Below are 27718 nucleotides of genomic sequence, written 5' to 3' on the forward strand. Positions count from 1 at the left end.
TTGGGGTCATAGTAGACAGCACAATGAAAGTGTCAACTCAGTGTGTTGCGGCAGTGAAAAAGGCAAACTTGATGTTAGAGATTATTAGGAAAAGGACTGAGAATAAAATGGCTGATATTGTAATGCACCTGTATAGATCAGTATTGCAGTCTCATCTGGAACACTGTGTACAGTTCTGATCACCATATCTCACCATATCACCACCCACCTGACTTCTGTGGGCAGGGACAGTGCTTGGGATGAAGACTTGCCCCTTTCTTTGCCAAAGAGTGTAATCACTGCTAAGTTCATATGTATGTGGTTTAGTAGTGAGTTTTGGGCTTATTTGTAGCTTTCCTTGTGGATTTAGGAGTTACACATGTAAACAACCTTACAAGGTCCCACCAATGGGATGCATCCACAGCTTTTCACAATGTGTGTGGGGAAGTCATATGAACTTGTGCACTGAAGCCCTAGTACACATGAAAGGTACTACATGCAGTACAGAACAGTACTTATTCCCCTGGCCTGCCGGGTACATATTTGCCCACTGTGGTTGTGTATGAACTGGCCCTATGTCGGTTTCAGTCACATAGCTTTTTTTCATCACAGATGGAAACAGAATGTATACAGTGCATTCACTACAGCTACAGATGTATGCTAAAACATCTGTGCAGACTGTCAAGCCAGAGGGGTCATTGTTATGTTGACATAAAGACACGGAGGTTTATAAAACATGCAATTAGCCCTGTTTCACCAGAACAATCTCCATAGATTAAAAGGAAAGGGTGGGGGGGAAATCAAGAAAAACAAGCAAAGGCAAAACCATCCAATGTTTACTAGAGTCTTCAGCCAAATTTTGTTGGTTTCTTTTTATCTCCTGAGGAGCTCTGGGTTGCCAAATAAACGCACTCTTGTACTTCTCATCACTGCATATTTTATTTGCATCATCTACTACGTCTTATTCCAAAAGCAATACATAAAATAGTAGCTGATGGGAATACCACATAGCCAATGATGGGGGGGGAATTAAAAATAAAACCCCGTTCTCACAATGTGTGCTACCACTGAGTAATTGTACATATTCCCTCTTGTAATGGAAAAAAATCTTGCTAGTTCCTATGAAATGTTTATGTAATATTTATCTCCCACTTGTATCCATTAAATTAAGTATCAATCAATCACTCTTGACAGGTGACATATCCTATATATTTTTCTTAGTACATAGATATAATCTCTCATATATATTTAGTGGGAATAAAAATGTCACAAAAACATCCTGAAAACTGGCTTTTTTCTTTTAGCTTGCAGGAATAATATCAAAGAAGACTACTGGAAGTAGTATTCATTCTATATTTCCAAACAGTCATGCAATATGACCCTGTTATCAGTATCATTAATGCTCAAGGTGTCTCAAAAAATAGCTCAAGGAAATGAAAGAAAAAAGCCCAGACTGCTGTCGTAATCAAACCTGTGCTGGCTCCTGCATATTCATTTCAATAGCCCTCCCTTTCAACCTACCAGCTTGGATTCTCAGGCCTGTCACATATAGTGGCTCTTAACTGGAAGAACAAACTTGCCAGAAATATGGTGCAGTGGGTTCAAGTGTTAGACTAGGATCAGGGAGATCCACCTTTTGTATCACCACCACTCTGCCATGGATGCTTGCTGGGTGACCTTGGGCCAGTCACAGCCTAACTCCCTTCCCAGGCTTGTTGTTGGTGAGGACCAAATGGAGGAGAGGAGAACAGTATTGTAAGCTGCTTTGGGTACCCTTTGAGGAGAAAAAGTGGGATATAAATATCTAAATAATAAATAACTACAATCCAGCTAACTTCAGAATGGTATACGTTTTACCAATCAGCTGCACAGCCCTATGACAGGTTCTGTGGTACACAGAACCGTCTCTCAGAGTCATGCCTGCTTTCTCCATGTACCTGCAGAATCATGCCCCATGTTCTACCACTGGGAATGGTTACTTATTTATTTTAAAAGCCTAAACATTAAAACAAGAAAGAATTTTTAAAAGAGTGAAAGACCCACAGCTTCTCCAAAAATGTTCTTTTATCCTTGCAAATTAATTTTATTTACATCTTCACGAGAGAAACTGATTTCGCTCAGCTATGAGAAGGCACGGGAAGGTCACAACTCCATAACTAGAAGAATCTATTTATAACTTTCAGTGATAATATATGGTCTCTAAGTACATGCCATTGGCAGGGGGGGTGGGTCAGCATCGGTCAGTTCATGAAGAAAAATTGTCAGGGTCAGAACTATACTTGTACCTCTTCTCCATACTGCTACACTATGAAGACAATTCAGGGATGCTTCCCTTGTGAACATATGAAGAGGCCAACTAGACCATTGGTAGTGCCTGCTATTTGACTGGTGGTCTCGTCTGCTCTGACCAACAATGGATCTCCAGTGCCTAAGTCTCAGGTCTTTCACATCACCTACTACCTGATCTTTTAACTGGAGATGCCAAGGCTTGGACCAGGGGCCTTCTGCATGCAAGCCAGATACTCTGCCACTGAACCACAGCCCCTATATCTTCTGCCATGAGAATATTCCCTCATTCCATGAGGATATTCCCTAGTAATACAGAATTGAAACACTAACCTGAATAAACACGCTTCACTGGCTCTAGAGAAACAAGTAATGTGTGGCTTGACTGCTTCCTCTTGACTTAGCAAGAACACTCAACAGTCTGGAATCTTACAGAGGCAATCCTATGTAGAGTTACTCCAGTCTAAGCCAAATGAAACCAACAGGCTTAGACTGTAATAACTGTGTAGGACTGCAGTATCTGGCAGGTATTCTTTTGCCTAGTTCAGCTGAATTGGCCTACATCCACACTGAAGTGACTGTAGGGAGGGCAGAGGTGATTGGACTCAGAAGAAGCATTTTCAACATCATACTTCCCCTCCAACAATTGCATCTTTGGTGGAAGAAAAGAATGAAAAACAGATTCTTTGGGCCATTCCTCCTCCTCCGATTCCTTGCAAATCCCCCCGTCTGCCTGTGTGTCTTTCCAAGAAAAAAAGAGAGTTTCCTAACAGTACACGAACATTAAAAACAAAGAATCCAAGGACTCGCATAACCACAAACCATACTCTCACTGTTCTGTCTCCTCAACCAACAGACAAAGTGCCCCCTGCCTGAGTCTTGCTTCACAGCTATTGGGGATACAGTATGAAAACAGAAAGATGCATGATCTTCAAACCATGCTTGCAAGTGCTGGAAGTTAGGAAAACCTTGTGTTGAGTTGAAGACTGAGCAAATCAGATATGGAAGTCACCAGGGGAGAAGACAATAAATATGGAACAGCAGGATTTCCTTTTTACAGTGGACTGTACTTCTCTGGTCATAAAAAACATACTTTATTGGCTAACTCTACTGTTATTGTTTCATATCTCCTATGAATAGAAGCTTTATTAGTTTTTAAAACAATTCATAGTGAAAGTCTGGGTCATAGTCTGGACAAGAGTTAAGTGGTAAAGGTAGGTTTTCACTCTTCTGTAAGGAGGATATGAACCACAAGGTTGTAGCCTGCACAACCCAAAGCTATCATTAGGGTTAGGGGTGTGCAAAAAAATTCATTTCCCCCCCAATTCAGGTCTATTGGACCCCAAAAATATTGGTATTCCCGAATATTCCCGAATACAATATCGGTTTTGTATTGGGATTCAGGTAAATATTCAGGAAATCCAAATTTATTCAGCTCCCTTATACCCTCCATTATACTCTGCAAGTAAACTCAGCGAGCAGTTAAAGTTTAAAACCCTTCTGAGTTCATTTGCCAAGTTGTGCCACAGTGTGACTCAGTGAGTGAACTCAGAAGGCATTTAAAGAGACAGTGGTCTCTTTAAAATGCCTTCTAGCCACACCCAAATAAAAGCTGATTAATATCGGCTTTTATTCTGGCACAGCTACTTTGGTAGCCAAATACAGATCTCTGATCTGTATTTGGCTGAATAAATACCTGAAAAACACCAATAAGGTACTTTTTGGGTATTTATTTGGCTTGGTATATATAGGTGCACACCCCTAATTAGGGCATCTTATGTATCTGCCAGCAGGATGCAGAATACATATATTCCAGTCCCATAATGGACAGAGCTGATCAATGATGTTTTAGTTCTATAATTTGTATACTCGTTGTATGCTTTTTGAAATCTGTTGCCCATCAGAGCATTGGACTAGAAGTCCCAGTTATGTGACTAGATAAAAGAATGAACAAAGTCCAAGTGCAGTCCTTTAAGACCAACAAAGTTTTATTCTTATAAGCTTTCATGTGCATGCACACTTCTTCAAATACATTGAAACAGAGTAACCAACCATTACATATAGGTAGTGGGTGAGGAGAATGTTGCCAAGAAGGGCCAGTTAGAGATAAGATTGGATTAAGGCAATTGGTAACAACTGTGAACAGCAGTAGATTAGTATACAGCATAATAAAAGTTTACAAACTGAATGACGCTAGCATGTGTAGTGAGATAAGAAACTGATATCTTTGTTAAGCCCTGGGGGTTCCATTGTATTGAGTGTTGTAATAACTTATAATTCAGCAATCTCCCATTCTAGTCTGTTTATGAAACTCTTTTGCAATAAAACAGCTACTCTGAGGTCACCCATTGAGTGTCCTGGGAGGTTGAAGTGTTCTCCTACCGGTTTCTCAGTTTTGTGATTCTTGATGTCAGATTTGTTTCCATTTATCCTTTGACATAGGGTTTGACCTGATTGCCCTACACAGAGACCGGAAGGGTATTGTTGGCATTTAATGGCATATACGTTAGAAGATGAGGAAGTGAATGAGCCAGAGATGGTGTAGCTAACGTTGTTAGGACCAGTGATGGTGTTGTGTGGGTGTATGTGGCAGCAAAATTGGCATCAGGGTTTTTTGCAAGCTCTAGTACCAGTGTCCACATTCAAATTAAATGTTGTATTATTGTGGGTGAGGAGTTGGTAAGATAATGTCATGCTTCTACCCCATTGCCAGTTTTTTCCATCACATATCACTGCCTCAGAAACCAAACCTTTAATAAATACATTATATATAGTGTATTTATGAAAGTAGAATTATTTTACTAGCTAGGATTATATATCTCTCGTACCAGATTTTCTGTGTTCGTCTTCCTTTTTTGGTCTATCCCTTTGATATAATTGACCATGGTATACTTTTAGATGATTTGTAAGGATTGTGAGTGGGGAAACAGGCAGCAGTTCCATGTGCTTACACATGAAGCTGCCATAATAAGCTTAAATAAAGAAAGAGGGGGCTGAATTCCTCTGACTGTATCAGCAAAAGGAGAGCAGGAGCGAGGACATACCTCTCCACAGCTTCTTTCATTCCGTACTTTTTCCTGAGCCAAGCTCTGAATTAGCATGCTATATCAGCTATGAGGCAAGGAATGTGGAGGCTGAGGTTTGAATCCTGAAGCTCACTGGGTAGCTTCAGACCAGTTACTCTCTCCCTCAGCCTCACCTACCTCACAGAATGGGAGGATGAACAGGGAAGGGAGAACCGTGTACACTGCCCTGAGCTCCCTGGAGGAAGGGTGGGATACAAATTTTTTTTGTAAGGTAGGAAGTGACATGCCCGCCATCCTGTTTCCAACCGTGGTCCGTCACAGGGCCCACAAGCAGACCCAGCAGACAAAACCCCTCACCTGTGAACTGCTCCCAGCAACATCTGACAAAAATATTCTGCCTCTAAAGCTGGAAGTCTCATTCTGCTACTATGGCTAATAGTCAATGATCAACTTCTCCTCCATGAATTTTCCAACCATCTTTTAAATCCATTTATGCTAATAATTATTATTATATCTCGTGACAGTGAGTTCCACAAGCCCACTACTCTTTTTGGTGTGAAGGAACACTTCCTTCCATCATTCCTGAATCTACTGCCAACCAGTTTCATAAGGTGACCCAGAGTTATTTAGTCTTGTCTCACCGGGAAGACACTCCAGCTCTGTAATAATTTTGGTTGTCATTTTCTGCACTTCTTCCAGCTCTTCAATATAATTTTGACAGCAGTGACCAGAACCATACACAGTATTCCAAATGAGGCTGCGTTGAAGATGTGCATAAGGGTGGTATCACTACACTTTCCTGATGATCCCTAGCAACAATTTTGCCATGCTAACACAGTGAATCAACATTTTCAGTAAGCCATCCACTCCAGCCCTGAGACCAACTTGTCAGTGCCAGCTCAGATCTCATGAATGTATGCGTAAAATTAGGATTTTTTTGCCTCAACATGCATCATTTGGCACTTATATAGAATGTCATGTGCCATTTCATTGCCCATTCACCCAGTTTTGAGAAGTGCTCTTTGAACAATTAATCCCCTTGCGTTTTCACCATCGTGAACAATCTGATGGCACCTGCAAACTTCACTACCTCATTGTTTGACTCACATTTATGAATAAATTAAATACAACTGGTCCCAACACAGATCCCGTGTTGTCTCACCTCCCTCCACTGCAAAAACTTTTTTTCTGGTCTGTGAACCGATCTAGCATTTCAGCTGGTTTGACCCAAAGTCAGATGAAAATGGATGATCTTCAAAATCGTGTAAGGAAACTACTTACAGATGTTTCGTAACATATTAGAAAATTCATAATTCTTCAGCAATACAGGGACTCAGTGCTTTACATTTTCCTTTTCTGAATGTTTAAACCCTTGTAGCAGTCCTAAGTAATAGCTACCATGGATTGATTTACTGACTTTGATTAGATTCCCAATGATTTTAAGTGTTATACTCTGGTTTCTCTTAAAATTCAAGAACTTAGGGTTCATTCCAAACACTGCGGCATCTGTTCCTTTAGCTGCATTATAAATGCTGTCCAAGATATTTATATACTCTCACTTACACACACACATTCACATACAGAGAGTGCAAAGAAAAACAAATGGAGAATGTAAAAGGACTTCTTTACAGTTTAGTAGAGATATCCTTGGATATACACTTCATTTCCTGAAAATCACTACAGAAGAGGAATTTCTACTAATTGGGAGAAATTAATGGGATGTGTGAAGAAGGAAAAGGTTTGTTTTTTCCCATGTGCAGCAAAAGAGGTGAGTCTTGAACAAAATTATTAAATAAATGAATAGAGGTCAATTTAATATAGTGGTACATACAAAGGAGAGAAACCGTGCGTATCTCCACTGTCCTGTCCTTTGTGTCCTTTTTATTAGGTAATTAAAGGACAACTGGCATTGACAATAGTCTTTCAGAAGAACACCAACTATTTAAAAAGAAGCCAATGAATTCCTAGACACAATCACATTATTTCTACACACTGATGGGTATATAAAACTGGAACTGAAATCTGGTTAATTACTACTGGTGAAGGGCAAACAAGCAAGAATCTGTAACTAAAGCATCACAAAGTCATGGTAAGGCAATGGATTTGCTTGTGTGTTTCTCCCCTACCCCTCATAAATCTAAAGTAACGCTCCACTTGAAGTATGTACTGGTAAACATGGAGGGCCAACTGACAGGATTCTTCTTAACAACAACAACAACAACAACAAAAAGTGTATGTGTGGGGGAGACTGCAGGAAAAAAATCCATCTTACGTATTACCTTAGATGCATGATTATTTTTCATAATTTAATTATTTTTCATAATTCTGCTTTTTGCTTATCAGAGAGAATAGAAAAGTTTGCAAGTACTGAAGCATAATCCCCTCTCTAGAAGGAATTTTGGTCAGACTTCCTTGTGTTGCCAGCATCCTCAGTCCTGAACCTGGGGTGGTCTTTCCCAAGAGAGAGATACCCCAAAATGACCTCTGAACCTCCACAAGCAGTGCCCTATGAAGCCAGGCTTGGCTTAAACAGTGGCTTTTGCTGGGAGGCTAGAAGAACCACATCTTGGCTGAGAAAACTCAGGCCAAAGAGAATTCTCCAGGCTGGCTGCACTGCCAAGCACCCTCCATGCAAGGAAAAACACCTCCCCCCCCCATGTCTATCCTGTCAGCTCAGTCCAAAAAGGACTAGAATGGGCAAGTCTCTGCCCTTGCCTCAGGCATCTTCTACTGATCATCTTCTACTGACCAAATGGCTAGTCTTTTGTCTGTCAAATGTACAGGCAAGCAGGGACAAAAAGCCTCTGGTCTGTGCTATTGTCAGTAGGTTGCATGTTTCCATCCTCCTCTCCTGTTTCACCCATATCAGGAAACACCTTTGGAATAATCTTCTCATTCCTGTCTCATTTTTTTGTCTAAGATATCTGCATTCTTACACCTATGCCAGACCTATCAGGTAAACATTAACTTTCCATATCTAGTGAATTGGTCACCCATTCAGTTTCATCCTGCCACACATTAAGAAACATCACTTCTTTTGTCTGGCACCAGGGAAACACCAGACCACTCTATTGTTCCACAATGGACACCGCCAGTACAGTCATCCAACACCTGGCTTCTATTGTTAAAGCCAGACTCTGCCCCTCTGAGAGCTCATTGGTCACATCTAGGCCTTGCCCATCCTGATGCCACACACCCCTGGGACTCATCATTGGCCCAGGTAATCTATTGTCTTCACCTGAGACCAGCCCCCAAGGCTTTCCATTGGTCTGCATTGTTTTCCAATGTCTATATCCGTCAGGCACATGGCCTCAGACGGTGTGCCTCTGCCCTGATGCCAACTGGCAGTCCACCCCTAAACCTCTGGGTTTAGGCCAACTGTTAAGGAATTAGATTGATATTTGTTTTATGGACTGATATTTGCTGCTACACACACACAAATGGACTGTGCGCACTCACACACACAGGCTCAGAAAGCTGTACAAGTCACCTGTTGTGATGCTACACATAGAAGGTGCCTGCATAAGCCTTACACGTGAATGAGGTTTCAGTTACACAGCTACCAGCCTGGTGAAGGAAGCACATATCTCCATTGCTGTCAGCAAAAACAACAACTTGAGAAGAAGCAGCCCCCATTGCTGAATTGTTGACTGTCACGTATGCTACATCTCTGCTTTATTTTACATAGGCATTTCCTGCCAGATGGACCTTTTATGACCAGAGGAATGGCCAGCTTCATCTGCACTTCAAGGGAGCAGCCTGAAGTTGAGTTTTCCCACTTGCCCAGATGCCTTCCTTTGAGTTAGGTCTTAAGTTACAATATTGCCCAACCCTCTAGGGTTGCCACCCCTCACTACATGCAACCAATAGGATTAGTCTTGGGACGGACTAACAGTAAGGTGGGTCAAGAGGTGCACACAGTTGCCACCCACCCAAAGAACCACCTATAAAAAGCAAGGACCAGTCACCTGGCCCTTTTGTCTAGCTTGCTATACCCAAACCCTTGCCTCTACTTGATCTCTTGAACTGCAGTCAAGAGACCTACACGTGCTGGCTGGTTCTAGCTGTGTGTTAAACTTCCCTAGAGTTCTATTTCTCCCCATCCATTCTTCATTGGAACGAACAAAGCTTCAGGACAGATAAGTATCACCCCTCATCACCCTACCTGCTAATGCAATTGTGCTTGTTTAATACTGTATTTCTAAGGAACTTGATTGAATGTGTGAGAGCATCAGTATTGTTTGTATGTGATTTATATTCTTTAAGTAAAAGACAGTTATTTTAACAACACCAGCCTCAACTTCTTTTACTGGTAACCCTTTGGTGGGAGCTGGACCTTGGTATAGTTGGCAAGCACCCAGATTAAAATTTGCCAATTGCTGGAGATAAAGCAATTCGGCTAACTCATAATCCCTTCTTCATGGACCTCTGCACATCTGGACAGGTAGTAACTGACCCCTCTATTAGCTATCAATCACCTCTGCTTTCTTAGTTCTGTATTGTGTGTGTGAACTTTTTAATACTGTTTGTATGCTTGAGAATATTTAGTAAAGAAATCATTATTTTAGCTACCCAGTCTCTGTGTCTATTCTTGGGTTCTTGGGAATTCTAACTCCAGTATACACAGGTCTGATCCTATAGTTATGCCAATTGCTCATTAATATCATAATTCCCCAATCTATTTGCCCTGCATTCCTTGCATACTTTGAAGATTACCAAGATTGGGGGAGGGGCTGTAGCTTGGTGGTAGAGCTTCTACTTGGCATGCAGAAGGTCCTTGGTTCAATCCCCAGCATGGCCAGTTTAAAGGATCAGTTTGTAAGTTATGGGAAAGACCACCACTAAAGACCTTGGAGAGCTGCTGCCAATCTGACTTCAATTGATCAATGTTCTGATTCACGTATAAGTCAGTATTCATGTGTGTTCATATGTTCACAGCCTGAAGGCCTAGAAACTTTTTTTTAGAAAAGCTGAGATTCTCAGGCTTCTGACTTCTCTGTCAAAACAGCCACAGAATACACACAATACATAGAATACACATAACCTCCAACAATACCCCATGCTGCCTCCATGCATCCACTCCAACACGAGAACGATTTATATAACATGAGTCTGCTGGGTGCAATGAATTAGTGGCACAGTGGTGATGGAGTATGCATGGACAAAGTTCTCATGGGCAGAGAGTCCCAGCTACTGATGTTTCACTCACTTACTGAAAACGATCCTGTTGCAATTTAGATGTGATGCTACAAGAAAACAAATGGAAGACGGGGTGGACAGAAGCTCACTTCATTGAAGAGCTTTAGTTACCTAAAGTTCAGCCCTGCAATTTGAATCTGAGAAAGATTTTAGAAATCTGTTTAATAGAGAAACCAGATGTCATGACTGGGTTAGGACCATGGATAGCCTTACTAAAATCAAGGATGGAAAGATGTGTTCTCTAGTTCGGGATCCCTCAGCAAATTGCTGGAAATCAAAGTTTAACCTGGGAAGTCAGGAAGTCTGGCTTGGTTGACCAGACTTGGTTGACTACTATTTAGATTATTCAGACATCACAACAAAACTCGCACCCCTAAAATCTCACTAAGGTGCTACAGATCTTGAATCTAACAAAACTCAGGTTAGTCTATTAGAAAGCAGTTTGTTGACTGGGAAGGATCTCTCTCTCCTGCCATATCTGTGCTTGTCTATAGAGCCACAAGCAGTGGTGTTGCTCGATGAACTATATTTCACAAATTGTAAGCCATAATGAACATAAACAGTAGTTAAAAACCAACTACAAACTCTTATCCCAGTTTGGGGTTTGATCAAACTACATTCCCCCACAATGCCTGAATACAGCTCAGGTCTGGCCAATCTTGAGGCCTCATAGTTGCCTGCCAGTCAGAAAACCTGATTTTGCATACCTCTCCTCCTTCCTGCTCAAAACAGATCTGTAAGCCACAGGCAATCCAAGCTGCCTTATTCAAGCCAGAAGGTCCAAGCTATCCTGAACAATGAGCACGTAGAAACCATTCCAATTTAGAAAAAATGAACATACCTATGAGGACAGAACTCCCGGGGCTGAGGATTTTTCTGGTTCCTGAAGGAGACGTCATCACAGAAGGAACACCAGGCCCCGCAAGGGACAACGTGGCTGCCATGTCTTCCAATCGATGAGGCAGTTGTGGTGGGTCTGGGAACACATCAAAAAGGCTAAGATACGATAAGAAAGTCTCTCAACTGACATGGTTAAATCCTGATGTAATTTAATGCCATTCACTGTATACTTGCCACCCTGGAACAAAAGCTTCTCAAACAGAGTAACATATTCTGCTTTAGCTGGCCATTAGAGACAGCAGAGAAACGGTAAAAAAAAACAACCAACCCAAAAAGTTATCTCTATGTCTAAAAATGAATTGATTTCCTGGTTAGTGCATTTTAAAATCTTGCATTAAAGCCAAGTTGGATCCCTGCTAACAGGGAGGGGACGTTGGGGAACATTTTTGTCAGCTATATAACATTCAAGCTGAGCTTAACTACCCGCTTGTGAGGCCAGGGCCATGATCCCCCCCAGTTCTTAGCCGTGGCTTGCAGACTATGGATGTGAGTTGGCTGTCCAGTAGATCTAGGACTGTCCCACAAGTTTGTGTTGTTTTCTCTTTATTTGTTTCTATCATATTTTGGAAGGAGGGCTGTAATTCACTTTGGGCCCTCAGTGGGAAGAAAAGTGAAATATACACGACCAAATGATAGATCTCATGATCAAACTGCACCTTGATGTTGGGTCTGAGTCTTGGACTCATATGTTGTCTGTTCTTCTTTCTCCTCCTCCTCCCTCACACTCTCAGATTCTCAACCTGACTCTTAGAGTTGAGAGGGGGAAAAGCACTCTTGAATTGGCAAACCATGGTTTGCACTTCCCTTCAAACCAGGTACTGGAAACCATGGCTTGCCAATATGGATGTAAACTATAGCTTGCCTGAACCAGGGCATCGAGGGAGGAATCAGAGTGGATGAGGATGGGAACAGGGAGCATGCAAGTCTGTGGCATGTTCCTGATCCACCAAACCATTGTTTGTATGTGATTGTATGTGAAACCAGTAATGGTTTGGTGGACTGGAGGATTTGAACTGAACCAGTGCTGTGCCTCAATATGGGAAAAAAATTAGACCTGTAATATACAGGCTATATGGCACTTAAATTGACCTACGAAAATCAGCAACACATGGCATGTTCATGGTCACAAAGCTTTTTTAGAAGGCTGAATTAAATACATGGAAAGATTCATTAGTAGGCACTAATCAGAGGTGCATTCTTAATATCTAGTGACAATATATCTCTGACTACCAGATGCTGGGAAGTAATACAAGGGGTTGGATATCACCATTGTTTTCTGGTATGCGAATCCCCTTTTCAATAGGCAGCATGCTGAGCTAGATTTATTTTTATTCTTTTATTAACACATTAACTTTATTTTATTCATTTATTAAAACATTTATATCCTGCCTTTCCTCCTGGTTCGAGGTGATAAGAGTAGTCTCTCCAGTGTGGTAATTACCATGACAGACTGAGAGCATTGAGAATTTTCCAGGGACCACAGAGGTTGCTGGAGATGCAGCCAGTGCAGAAACTTGTGACCTCCGAACTGTTCAGAGAACCACAGTGCAATCCTAAACAGAGTTACATCCCTCTAAATCCATGGACATCTATGGGCTTAGAACGGTGAAGCTACTCATGACTGCGCTAGTATCAAATCAGATGAAGAGTTTGTTCACAGGCTAGTCCACCAGTCAATGACGCCCAGATGAAATGTTTTGTAAGTATGAATGGGCTACCACAGATAAAATATGACAGAAATGCCATTCTGCCTAACGTTAGTCGCAGCATGATGTTTTTCAGCGGAGTCAGTGTACATATTTACCTCCTCCGGTCATTCAGCGTACAGTAATCAATGGTCACAGCCTTCTGAGACAAGTGTTTACTTGTAAAGACATGGTCCCACACAGAGGGAGACTGTGGGGGGGAATTCCTGAGGGGGGCAGACCTGCTTTGCCCTGGAAGCTTGAGTCAGCAGAGATTAAGAATCAGCAAAGTATCAAGCCTTGAAAAATGAGCTCTGCCATGGGTACTTAACATATGATTTGGGAGGCAAAGTAATATACACAGACCTCCAGAACCTGCACACTTCATTAGCAAAACTACAGTAGCATTTGCTCAACCCAGCCCGTCTTTCATCTCTCAGGCAGCAGGGAGTGAAATGGCACAAATGTGTTATTAGGGAGGAAAATCCATCAGCAAGCGCCATAAATCAGCTCTAGGAACACATTTCTACCCATGCTTCGGCCTAACAATGTCTTTCCAAATCACCCAGCTAGACTCACACTGCCTGCTATCATGAAACCCAAGACAAAGTAAACTTCACCCTTCGATGAACTGAGTTACTGGGATTTTCTCCCCCCTTCAAGTAAAGGTGAATAGGCTTATGCATCTGTCAGTGAGGTGTGAAATTGGTCAGTGTCACTTTTGTGATTTACCACAGACCTCACTTCTCTGAGATTGGAGTGTGACAGAGAAAGGAGGAAATTGCCTTCATTTGAGAAAGCTGCTTTGGGGGAAGGGCTTTACCCCTGTCTTTAGCCAGTATGAAAAACTGGTGTAAAATTCTCAAATGCATCGATGCTCTCCAGAATCTGCAGCTTTGTGAAAGTTAGTGCAGGGATGCCATTTCCATAAGAGAATTCAGCCAGAGATGGAAGGGATTTTCAGAACAGTCAAAAAGGCCTGCTCTCAGGCATAGTCAACATTAAATTATAAAAGGGCATTCCTTGGGATGACTCTTGAAAATAAAGGTAGAAGAAGAGAAGAAGAAGAGAAGAGATTGGATTTATACCCCGCCCTTCACTTGGAGTCTCAGAGGGGCTTACAAACTCCTTTCCCTTCCTCTCCCCACAACAGACACCCTGTGAGGTAGGTGGGGCTGAGAGAACTCTGCCACAAACTGCTCTTTCAGGAACAGCTGTGCCAGAGCTTGTGACTGACCCATCAGCAGGTGCAAGTGGAGGAGTGGGGAATCAAACCCGGTTCTCCCAGATTAGAGTCCGCACACTTAACCACTACACCAAACTAGCCACATTATAAACCCAAGTCAAAGCCACACCTTTTTCTTTCTTAAAGCAAAGGGCTTTGTGCACTGGCATCCATTCTGAGAACATAAGCTATTCATATATTTATTGCCATAGTCTCTTAATATGTACACCAAGTATATTGCCCAGAAACAACAGAACTTCTAACAAATAACAATATGTGGTAAGAAAGACAGGAAGGAACAATATGCAGTAGAACAGGAACAATATGCATAAGAAAGACAGGAAGGAGAGAAGCCCTGAGTTGTGTCTTAGCAGCTCTCTCAATTGGTGGCATTTAAGCACCCAAGCGTACTAATCCATGGTGTCGCCACATTCAGCACTTTTTAAAATCTGGGGGGAAGTCACTGCAAAACATTATTCACATGGTAAAACTTTAGCTTCCTAAGAATCCTAGTTATTTTTTTTAGGTCTAATGTCTGAGTACTGTAAAAAGTAAAATATGAATATAGCCTTAGGACTCATCCTGGCAGTAAAAATTTTTGATTGCAAAAAACTGGAAACTGGGGACCAACTGAACATAAAAACTTGGTTCAATAAGGTCTGGCAAATTGCTTAGTTGTTAGATTGTATGTTAAAAAGATGGCAGACAAAAAACCCCCCTTTTTCAACAATATGACAAACTTTTTTTGGTTTACTGGCAGCAAAAGTTAAATTTAGATTTAAATGTATTTACTGTCCCGCATTGTAATAAGAAAATGTGGTATGTGATGTAGTGGCATGCCTTTATGGATATTTTGATGTCATATTAGATTTCTCAATTCGTTCATGTACATATTTATAAAAATAAGAAAAAAATTACAACTGAAATGTTGGGGAAAACAAACAAACAAGATTTACCATCCCTCTAAAGTGCAATGGAAATTTTTAGCTTACCCAGCACCTGTAACTGTGTGTTCTCAGTAATCTCGCCCCGTATGTTGGCTGCCCTACAAGAGTATAGCCCTTGATCAGAGAAAGAGACGTTTGCAATCAGCAATGACCCATCATGCAGATGCTGGCCAGGGGCAAGCTTGATCTTATTCTTGAACCAGGTGAGCTCTGCTTCGGGCACACCTGGGAAGACAACACATGAAAAACAAGTCAGAGAAAGCAAACAAGCATTGTGTACTCCAGGTAAGGGTGTTGTGAAGGAAAACTGAAGTAGCCGTTGATCACACGTTTTTAGTTGTTTTGTTTCACCAAAAACAATCTAAACTGGTTGACAGGCTCAGAAAATTTATACTTAACTTGGTTTTCAGCACATTGCAAGCAAACACATTAAGGTGTACTTGAATTTCCCAGAGGCATCTGAAATTTAGTAACATTTATTTTTACAGCCTCTCCCACCCCTAAGTTTTTGAAGCTGCAATCCTTAGGACACTTCCCTGGAAGTAAGCCTTACTGAATAACTTGGGACTTACTTCCAAGTAGACCTGCTTAGAATTGCCCTCTGAATGGCTCACATAAGTATTTTAAAATTTGCTTTTAAGAATCAAAAGAAGGAACAAAATATCCAAGCCCCCCGCATGACCTGTGCCTGAGGGCCAGCCGCTTCTGATGCCCTGACCACTGACTGTGGCCAAGCAAGCAAGCAAGCCAGCAGCAGCAAAATGGCAGAGTCCTCTCTGGGACAGAGAAGGAGCCACTTCAGGGTCCTCTGAGGCTAGGCCATTGTGCTGCTTGCTGGAGGAATCGTTGCAGGAAGAGAGTACGTTTTTCTTCTGCCAGGAAAACACGCAAGTGACCATGTCTGCTTTAGCCACTTTATAAATAACATGCAAAACTTTAATAGAAGGACACCATCATGGACATTTGCATCTCCTTCTGCAAGCTTAGACAGGGCTCAGGGCATGTCCAGGAATGATTCAGTCCCACACAATCCTGCCACAGGAACATTCTCTTTGGAAACAGGCACTTCTCAAATCCAACAGCTGTGCAGTTTTCTGGTGATTAATACCAAAAAAAATCACATCGCCCCATTATGTTCGCATTTCTTCACTGCAGCTGGCTACAACCAGCTCACGTGAAATCAAACCCTAAAATCATGATTCTGACCTCAGGTTCCACAAACAACAAAGGGGATTTTGTTGGAGTGAAACGAAAGGCTTCGTGATCTGATCCGAAGGACTGCTGGTGCAATCCCCACAGCTGCACTTGATACAGTATACATCCAGAGATTTCAGAACTTTTCTGACTTTGATCACCTGTACAAAAGAGTTTTTCTTTCTCTTTTTTTTTAACTACAAGGTAAACACTGAGGAATCAAAACCAAATGTTCCACCTGCATGGAGCAAATTGCAGGGGAAAAGAAGAAGAAAGACGAGGAGGGTATATGGCAGCTAGCAGCCACTAGGCCTTCCTGTATCCTTCTCATGCGAGATTTATTCCAACAAAATGGGTAATGAAACAGAGATCAGGGTGAGCTGGCAAGAACTTCAAACAGCAATTTAACAGGTGCAGATGTGAGAAAAGTTGCTGTTTCATGCCTTCGTCGGTAGGGGGAGCAAGAGCATTTCTTCAGTCCTAACTCTAGATCTTATTTATCAGGCATTTGTCTCCCACAGATATGCAGTATGAGATACAAAGGAGTAGGCACTGGAAGAGAGACAAAGAACAGAAATGTAACAGCTGAGAGAAGCCTCAGTAACTTTCATGGAAGGATATCATGCTGCCATTTCCCTTGCACATCTGAAAGAAAGTGCTGATAAAAGGGAAGTTTGAAGGCCAGATCCCCAGCTGGAACAAGAGCACAGTTCTCCTGAAGCCTGCTGGCTTCTCACTCCAAGCTTTCACTCACAAGGCACCTGTGGAAGTCATTTTCTTCTGTATTTCACAGTGATCGTTTGGTGGAATGTAATATACATCAAGTAGCAAGAGATTATTTCCCAGCCACTGTTCTATCCCACTTGTATGTCTTCATTCCATTCCCAGCTTGCTCTTTCCACCAAAGATCTCAGGGCAGTTCTTCTCCTAGGACTGCCAAATCCAGGCTGTGAAATTCCTGGTGATTGGGGATGGAGCCTGGGGAGGGTCTCCATCAGGGTCATAAAGCCCATTCTCCAAAGCAGCCATTTTCTCCATAGGAACTGAGGTTCGCTGCCTGGAGATCAGTTGCAATTCTAGGGGATTTCCAGGCCTCACCTGGAGGCTGGCAACCCTACCTTCCCCAGTCTCCCACATAAGCAGTTACTGGGATCAGAGGTGCTTTTTTTCAGATGTAAAGCTGAATCATACACATTCAAGGGTTATTACGAATATTTTGAATTCAGAAAAAAATGGAAGGGAGAGTGACAAACAGGCTTGGCCGAGTGATCCTCTTGCATGTGAGCAGAGAGACAAGCAAAACCCCGTCTCTCCTTACAGGGCACCTCTGCCGCCATTTGCTGCGTCTGGTCTGTACATGCGGCAGACCTACGAGGTGGAAGAACAGACTATACTCCTCCAAACTGCACTGAAATGTACTTTTCCCTCCAAATTTTTGTTCTTGTTGTTCAGTCGCACAGTCAAGTCCGACTCTTCGCGACCCCATGGACCAGCTCCCGCCAGGCCCTCCTGTCTTCCGCCGTCCTCTGAAGTTTGCTCAATTTCATGTTCGTTGCATCTATGACACTGTCTAACCCTCTCATCCTTTGCCGTCCCCGTCTCCTTTGACCTTCAATCTTTCCCAGCATCAGGGTCTTCTCCAGTGAGTGCTCCCTTCTCATTTGGTGGCCAAAGTATTTGAGCTTCAGTTTCATTATCTGGCCTTCCAGGGAACGGTCAGGGTTGATTTCTTTTAGGATTGAGTGATTTGATCTTCCTGCAGTCCAAGGGACTCTCAAGAGTCTTCTCCAGCACCATAGTTCAAAAGAATCTATTCTTCGGCGCCCGGCCTTCCTTATAGTCCAACTCTCGCAGCCGTACATGACTACTGGGAATACCGTTGCTTTGACCATGCGGACTTTTGTCGGCAGGGTGATGTCTCTACTTTTTATCATGCTGTTTAGGGTCGCCATCGCTTTCCTCCCAAGGAGCAGGCGTCTTTTAATTTCATGGCTGCTGTCACAGTCTGTGGTAACTCCTCATTAGTGGAAAACCTTACACAGCATGCAAAAGGCTAGGATAGAATGCTTCTTCCTGAAGCATTAAATGTTTATTTGTAGAGAGGGGTTGTTGGGTTTTTTTGGAACATGAGGGAGCATTCGCAATGTGACTCTCACCACCTACAATCTGAAGTAGTATGGCCCGTTTTACCACTTGGTGTAGCATTGCCCAGCACAGTTTAACTACCCGGACCATGGAATTTTTTTTAAGCTGCTCTCAGTCAACACAGTGAATACAGCACATTCTTAGAGTAGCCTTTTGACAACGCTGGGGCTGTTTCACATAATTTTTTTTTTTTTTTGCAGTGATCCATAGAGTGTCATGAGGAATTTGGTCTTGTGTAAAGGTCAGTCATGGATCACTGAACCCCCCTCCATTATTCTAGACGTGGTCTATTTGACTCTAGCTGCTGAGCAGGGCAGGGGCTGCTTAAGGGGCCACAGGGGACTTCCCAAAAGTTGAAGAGGACAAGACGACAAGCGCAGAGGAATTAAAAACAAAACCCCAACTGTTCTTCTTCTCTGAAAGCAATTACCAGCTAGCATTTCCAATTCATTTCTCCAGAAAAGTCCATATCCACTGGAGAGAAAAATACCAGCTAAACACTGAAGAAATTTAATTTTCTCTTCATATTATAGTGCCACATGGCAGGTGGTCCTGCAAATGTCACACAGATTCCCTTTTTCTGGGGGAATCGATATGATTGCACAGAAGGGAGGAGGTTTACACTGTTTAAGCTGTAAGGGCTCTGCTTCCTTTTAACAGACCCAGAGGGAATAGTCATTAACTCATCTCACTGTGCCATTGTGTCTGCCAATAGGACCACCCTCATGTCAACAGAACAGTGAACTGGGCACCTGATAACATTTTAGGACAGAGCACAGTACAATGTCTTTGCCTTCCACATGCTCCACCATGGGGCTGGAGAGTGTGATGGAAGACGCAATACAGAGACAAGAGCCTGGAAATGGAGAGTTCCGTGCAAAGCAAAAACATGGTCTGCACATGCGGCAGACCTACGAGGCAGAGCACTGAGGTAGAAGAACAGACTATACCCCTCCAAACTGCACTGAAATGTACTTTCCCCTCCAAATTACCCTCCCTTAATAACTCCTCATTAGTGGAAAACCTTACACAGCATGCAAACCATAGTGGAAAACCTTACACAGGTATTATATTACCTTTACCTATTTCATGCCTATTTCATGCAGGAGGAAGACAACAGGATTTCCATTTTTGCCACTCATGGAAGAGGTAGCTAAGAGCTCCCTCCCCAACTGTTCCACATTGGAGTTCATTGTGCCACTGAAAATACTGTACAAACATATGTGAAGCTTCCTTATACCGAATCAGACCACCGGTCTATCAAGGTCAGTATTGTCTGCTCTGACCTAGCAGTGGCCCTCCAGGATTTTATGCAGAGGTCTTTCATATCACCTACGATCTGAACTTTCAAATGAATGCGCCAGCAATTGAACCTCGGACCTTTCGCATGCAAAGCAGATGCTCTACCATTAAGCTTTGGCCCCACCTCTGAATGAACTGGCCCCAAGTGCCAACTATAAATGTATTTTGTTTTGAGACGGGTAGTTGGACTAGACGGGGCTATCGACTCCTTGCAGGTCTACTCTTGCATGACTCCTGGTGGCTTGTTCTCTTCTTGCTGGGAATATTCGGTTTGCAGCCCATTTGAACGTCTCCATTACTTAAGTGATTTGCTGTTCCAAATCCATTTATTTCCTCTGCTAGCCAATCCATTTCTTTATCATAATTGAGAACACATTTATTTTCATGGAGTACAGCAAATGGAAGTGTTGCCTGTTCAGCAATACTCTTAAATCATCTTTCTACTCCTTAACCAAACAAGACAAGTTACCTCTGGGTGCATGGTGGCCATTCAATGCAACTGAAGCACAAAACCTTTCAGAGGGACATCAAGGATCCTTCACTGACTGGCTTGCCAGTTATTCTTTTTGGCTTAGGATGGTGAACTGATATTGTGCAGCACATGTTTTCTTTATTATCCAATTAATCTGCACTGATATTTCACTGCACACCTCTATATCTGCTGTGAAGTATATACTGTATACTCATACCATGCAGCGAAAATTGACATTCATGTGTGATTTCTAACAATCCATGACATTTTAAAAAAAATATCTGAAAATAGAGAATAAAATGCATGTCCACTAGCACCTTAAAGACCCACACATTTTTTCACTCACATATAATGAAGTGAGCATTAACTCACAAAAGCTTACACCCTGGAAAACTCTAAGGTGCTATTGGAGTTTATTCGAACACCACAGACTAAGAATGTGGCAAAGTATGAGCTTTCAAGCAGTGACTCATGAAATTTCATACCCTGCCACATATTTTGTTAGTCTTTAAGGTGCTACTGGCCTCTCGCTCTTTTCTACTGCTACAGACAGACTAACGTGGCTACCCATCTTGATCTACCACAGACTAATAAAGCTGTAAATAGAGATATTTCCTCCCACTTTACAAATATACACAGTGAGTGTTAACTATCATGTTTATGTGACTGTCAATATGTTTGCGTTTTTGCACATTACCAAAATTAATATGGAATTGTCAGCAGTTATTTTTGTTGTTGTTCAGTCGCACAGTCGAGTCCGACTCTTCGCAACCCCATGGACCAGATCACGCCAGGCCTTCCTGTCTTCCGCCGTCCTCTGAAGTTGGCTCAATTTCATGTTTGTTGCATCTATGACACTGTCTAACCGTCTTCTTTGACCTTCAATCTTTCCCAGCATCAGGGTCTTCTCCAGTGAGTGCTCCCTTCTCATTTGGTGGCCAAAGTATTTGAGCTTCAGTTTCATTATCTGGCCTTCCAGGGAACAGTCAGGGTTGATTTCTTTTAGGATTGACTGATTTGATCTCCTTGCAGTCCAAGGGACTCTCAAGAGTCTTCTCCAGCACCATAGTTCAAAAGAATCTATTCTTCGGCACTCAGCACTTATAGATGAATGTAAATTAAATTTTGAAAATTCCCTGGTTGGAACACCCAACATACAGGGAATGACCTGCTTTTGCTTCATGATATTGCTGTTATCTCCCCAGTCAAGCCTGTATTTCAAGGGTTGTCTCTCCATCACTTCACTTGTCTCTCACCTCATCACCTCCTCCAAGGTATGTTTAAAAATAACTGGAGAATGAAGAGGGAAGAGAATTGGGTACTATGAACCTTATGTGGGGGGTGAGGCAGCAGGTGGTGAAGATGATGATAACGATGTGCCACCCCAGGTTCTATAGCACATTATAGAGCTGGCTATGTTTGTTCGTCTACTAGACTTTCTATTTCATGATACCGAACACTCTTGTACCCATAACAGAGGAGAGGACATGCTTATTGATATGATACAACAACAATTCCTTCCATTTCCTTTTCAGTGGACATCAGTACAAATAATTGCAAGTTCTTTTTTAAAATCAAGCAGCATTGTTCATTATTGCACTGGTGCACTTGTAGACTGAGGCAATGTAGGCCAAATGTAGCACATACCTTATAACACTCTGAAATATGTCTAATGTCCTTTCTCACCTGCAACTTGGCAGCTAATGGTCACATTTACTCCGGGAATTGTTTTCACTATGCCTCCAATATCAACAGTGATGGTAAGTGAATCCTTGTTGATCAGGGTGGCTCTCGATGTTTTAATCAATGGTTTCCCTGAAAGCACAAAGCACTGCAGATTAGGGAGCTGATAAGGAAGGGCAAGCAGTTAACCAAATAAGGGCATCATTACATAGTCGGTTTTTGCCCTTTACTGAAAATAGTTCAAGGAACTGGTGCAGCTGACATTTATCCTCTGATCCATCACTGATAGTCCCTGATTTAAGACACAACTTCCAGTGGCTTCTTCCGTGCAAAAAAGCATCTCACTAAAGAAATACAGGTAAATTCTTCTTTTGGTTGGTCTTATTATGGCCATATTCCTGTTCCTTTTCAAAGTTTCCTCTCCATCAGTCCCCCCTCCCCCCGGCCCTGATTTTGTGATATTTAATCTATTTAGCCTATAGATTTCATTATTTATGTTCTGCAGGGAGAAGTGGTGAGGGTTCTTTCTGACTTCTCACAACCACAGCAACGTCACAACTTTACCTCAAGATCCCTCTTTTTTATGCATGCTGCATCAAAGTTACTGGTATGTGGATAAGGATATGAGTAAACATGCACACATTTGGTATTATTTTGTAATAGAAAGCACATGACCCAGCAGTGTGGAAGCATATATGTCTGGAAGACACAAAGAGATTAGTACCAGGACAACAAAGGATAAACCAGAATTAAATGCAATGTGATGAGCAAGCACACACACACAAAAGAGCACTAGCAGTCCATAAATGAAAATGAAGTTGATATACAACGTGCTCTCTTGCCTTTAAAGTCCTGTTATTAGGTTGGCATTGCTTTAAGAATCCCTTTAAACAGGAGAGTGTATTGAACAACTAGCACAAAATGAAAACCAGTTGCATCAATAAACACAATGTGACTGAATCTGATTATTTTTCTCATTAGGGTCCAAATCCGGAGGTCTTGTGTTCTCACTAAGATTTTTGCACATTCTCATGGCTTTCTTTATAGTGTTTCTCCTTGACTCTGTTCTGAACCCAGCAAGGCAGTGTTGCACAAGAGGCTAAGGGGCATGGAGCCAGGCAAGTAATGAGATTTATTTTCATATTATTTGGGGGCTGGCTGGTGGCAGGGGAACACCAGCAGAAATCCTTGTCTGGGGGCCTGAGGATGGTTCTTGGCATCTATGGGATACAGCGCAGGTGTGTCTCTCCAGGTTGTGGCCCTAGAACTGAAGACATGGATTCCTGAGCAGTAGAGGTAACTTAAAATAGGAAGGTTGCAAAGTTGCTGCAGAATGCTCCAGCCAGAATGCTGACTGGAGTGGCCAAGATGGTCCATATCACTCCAGTTTTGGTCCACTTACACTGGCTCTCACTTTGTCTCCAGGTCCAATCGAGGCACTGGTGTTGATCTTTAAGCCCTACATTGTTTGTGACCAGCATACTTTGTTGACTGCCTGCTCTCCAACGAACCTACATCACTACTGTGGCCATCTTCTGTGGTCTCCTATGGATGTCCCTGACTTCTGGAGTTAGACAGGTAGCAACCCAAAATGGCACCAGGACCATGGAATCCCCCTCCCAGGGATATTTGACTGTCCTCTTATATTACTGTCTTAGGGTTGCCAGGTCCTACCTGGCCGTTGGTGGTGGGGGGATCTAGGCTCTGGTCCAGAAGTGATGTCATCACGTTGGGGGACATTGGGGGGTGATACTCTAGTTTTTGGGCAAAACTCTATGGTTTTTTGCCTTCAAAACCATAGAGTTTGCCTAAAAACTAGCGCGTCAGCCCCAACACGATGATGCCACTTCTGGGTGACGTCATTGTGTCTGGGATGTAACCCGGTGTCATCCCTGTTTGGGGGTGGGGCTTCCCCCACCGGCCAGCTGGCCAGTGGTCGATTTGAGCCCCCAAAAGCGTGGGAACCCCCGCTGGGAACTGGAGGCTGGCAACCCTACACTGTCTTCTTCCAATGCATGAAGACATTTTTGTTTCCTCTGCTGTTCCATCAATGATACATCCTTCCTGCCTTATGTTTTAATCACTGTGTTTCATAATACCTATTTTAGCTTTGATTTTAATTGTCTTTATGACATATGTTTATAATATTCTGTTTTCAATTGTTAGCCGCCCTGGTGGCCCTGACTGTGCAAAAAGGTGGGATATTTAAAATAAATAAATAAGTAGACCATATTCATGTTACATGATGCCAGGGGGAACCTAGAAAAATTCCAGCTCTAAAAAGACTCCCTCTAGCTTGTATTATCTCCTTGTATAGGGGCCAGACTACTTCTGAAAATATTAATGTGAGGAAGATTCTGAATATTGGCTGGCTGGATACATATCTTCCCCTCTAAGTGGGTTTGTTCAGGGGCCAGTAGAAAGAGAAATAGATGTTGTCGTGCAACGCTGTGGGCTCACACCCAAGACAGGAGCCTATAATGCCGACGAATTAATCCAGCTATAAATCTACAGTGGCAGCAAGAGGAAAAGAACTGGCTTGGAAAAGATGGGTGGAAGTTAATAGGGAGCAGGAAGAATTATAGATGCTTTAGTTGGCGGCACCAGCTGAAAGTGTGGAAATCTGGTTTTGTTCCTCTCCTTCCTCCCCACCTCCGAAATTTTCAATTGCCTCTAATTAAAAACCATAAACTGTCATGACAGCTAAAACACACTCTTGCATAATTGGCTGCATATTAATCCACTCATGCTGGGAGGAACCCACCAAGCGCTGCTGTTGGGCAGCTTCCGTGGGGCTTTTATGGGCTGCACCCATGTATCTCTTAAAACACAGAGAGCCATAGAGCCACAAATATGTTTCATTCACTTATAAAAGTTCACAGACTTCTGAAGTTTTACAGGGCACTCCTAAATCATAGTGGAGGAAAGAGAGATCTTAAATATCAGTTTGCGTTTTAATTTCACAGATTCCTCCCCCTTTTCTTTTGTGATGATCTCGTCCATAGATTAAATACGTCAGCTGCTCAGCCTATACAAAGTCGTAAATGACTCTGAAAATGGAACCACATTTTCTCTCTGGGTCCTCACTGTGCTAGATTAATCAAAGAGGCCATTTGTTTCAATGTGACTGAACAAAGATTACCCACTTCCTCTGAAGAAAAGTTCAGGCCTCTCTGTTTTAAATTGTCTATTATCTCATCCATACAGTTGGTGTCCAGATTCCAGGCTGCTGAGCGACTAGGCACCTTCAGCTCCTGCTTGACAGATGAGGGTATTCTGAACCTTCCCCAAAATAGCTCTGTCTCTAGAAAATCTGACCCAGAAGAATTGCATTTGCTAATTTGTTTGCATGAGAAAATCAAACCAAGACATGGACCATTTTATTAGAAAAATGGCTGCTGGTTACTGAAAACCCACAAGCCTATCCATCTCCTTCATACCCCCCCCCCCAAGGCAACGATAGATTAATCTCCATGAATTGACTTGGATGAAAACTGTGACTTAAATAAAGAGGCTCTCTTCCAAGACTGTGCTCTGCAGTTATAGCCTTTGGATCCCACCCATCAGGAATATAACAGATTGTAAAGTCTCTACAAACCAGAGTACTATGCTACGCAACAAAATGCTAAATTCCATGTTAAATTCATCTGTTGATGTTGTTCTATTATCAGTGGGAGAGCTCCATAATGGACACATTACTCCAGTGTTTTGTATTATATCGAAGTTAGGGGAAAATGCTTAGCCCTTCTTACTGTGTTCATTTACAAGGAGAACCAATTGTATTGATTTTCACTAGAAATATGTCAGTGGGAGGGGAACATAACATCATGCCGTACACTTCACTTTATTCACACTTAAGAGCCATAGGCCATACACCAAAGAGCATTTAGGAATTAGAAATAACAAGAAAGCTGCATTTAGTTAATCAATTGTGCAAGTTTGCTGTAAGTACATAAAAATAAGTATGCCTTATGACAAGGAAAGGTGATATTTTCCTAATTGCAAGCCAGGACTTAGGTCCTAGGAGAGCTGGGGTATATTTTACCAAGGATTTATTTTGCCAGAGAGTGTATGTGTGAAAGAAAAATGACTTTATCAAACAGAAAGGTTGTGGTATTCACTATTTACTAATTTTAGCAATAGCTTTTAATGGCTAATGGGATCTGGCGTTCCAACTGACCATTTTTTTAAGATTGCAAATTATTATTGAATTTTGTCACATGTGACATTTGGGATTTTCACCATATGCATGCATGCGTATACAGGTTTTTGTTTTATACATGTATCTCTCCCAAATGTTTTGAGGAGGGCAGGTGTTATGTGGATTTTACAGTATTCTCTTTGTTTTAACTTAGAATTTGTAAGCCACCTTGAGCTATGCGACAGCCAGGGTATAAATATTTAAATGCCTAAAGAAATATACATATGTAAGAATATAAAACTAGAAAAAAACTAGAATGAGAAAGTGGCAACATCAAAGCACCCATTTTAGGAATAAAATGCAGACATTTCCCCCTCACAGTTGCAGTAGTTGTAATAACAACACCACAATCACAAGCCCTCTTTTTCAGGTGTTTCCAACAGCATGGTAAAAATCACTGCAGTCAACGTGGAAAGCTGCTTCTGACGGAAAAAGAGCATCCATGCAGGCACACTGTTCAGAATGGTGAATTTTCAAAGGGCTACTGCATCACTCACTGTGTATGTGAAGCAGGTTGCATGCTTCAAGTTAAAAATTTAATAAACCTGTTAGTCATGCCGGCCACACGACCACAGAAATGTCTTCGGACAGCGCTGGCTCTTCGGCTTTGAAATGGAGATGAGCACCGCAACCCTAGAGTCGGATTCGACTGGCTTTCGAGCAAGGGAACCTTTACCTTTACTAACCAGATATTACGGTCTGTCTGCCCTCTCATTCACCTTTCTTCGCTTAGCTGCCTAAAAAAAGGGTGTGTGTGTGATTATACAAAATCATGGCTGACAGGTTTTTATCACTGATGATTAGACATAAGAGGTAAATAGAACATCCATGCTCAGAGGCAGCATACAATACACAGGGGGGAAAATCCATGAGCATTGCTGCCACCTGATATTTTCATAGCTTACTTGTGGGCTTCCCAGAAGTCATCTAGCTGGCCACATTAGGGCACATGAAATTGCTTGACAGAGCCAAGCCCTCGATCCATCTAGTCCAGTGCTGTTTAGAGAGAATAATGGTGGCTCTCCGAGGGTATTGAACAGAAGCCCTTGTCAGCCCAGCAACCTAAGACCCTTTTAACTGGAAATGGCACTGCTTGAACTGTGGACCTTTCGTAAGCAAAGCATATGCTCTACCAGTAAGTCACTGTTATGCACAATCACGCTCTGCTTCCACTTCATTTTTTGGGGGGAGGGGGGAAGTACTTTCATTCATTTAATTTTTGTGATGATGTGTTAGCTTTTGTAATTCTTTCATCCTTAATTGGGTTCACATGTCTGGATGTAACTTTCCGTTTATTTTTTTCTTAATGTAACATTTTAATTTCCGCTGAATTTGAATAAAATGATAATCCACTTATTCTACATTTTCATTCTTTTTCACATTACATTGCTCTTGCCCTCAATTATGCTATAAAATTCCCATAAATAAAAGTTGTGTTTTTTTTAAAAAAAGGATAGGTTCAGCTGGCACTTGG

General features: G+C 42.1%; 1 protein-coding gene across 1 annotated transcript in view; it reads right to left on the reverse strand.

Moving 5' to 3' along the window:
- The window catches only part of ADAMTSL1 (ADAMTS like 1), a gene marked incomplete at its 5' end in the record, with an annotated part of 302880 nt that overhangs the window by 18471 nt on the left and 256691 nt on the right, over nucleotides 1–27718 (reverse strand). Inside the window, 3 exons of the mRNA XM_015427776.1 lie at nucleotides 11332–11466; nucleotides 15293–15472; nucleotides 22047–22175. Of these exons, the coding sequence (XP_015283262.1) occupies nucleotides 11332–11466; nucleotides 15293–15472; nucleotides 22047–22175 (444 nt within the window). The remainder of the gene's footprint in view (nucleotides 1–11331; nucleotides 11467–15292; nucleotides 15473–22046; nucleotides 22176–27718) is intronic.

The sequence above is a fragment of the Gekko japonicus genome, unplaced genomic scaffold (genome assembly GCF_001447785.1).
Source record: "Gekko japonicus isolate JY-2015 unplaced genomic scaffold, Gekko_japonicus_V1.1 scaffold487, whole genome shotgun sequence".
NCBI classification, from domain to species: Eukaryota; Metazoa; Chordata; class Lepidosauria; order Squamata; family Gekkonidae; genus Gekko; species Gekko japonicus.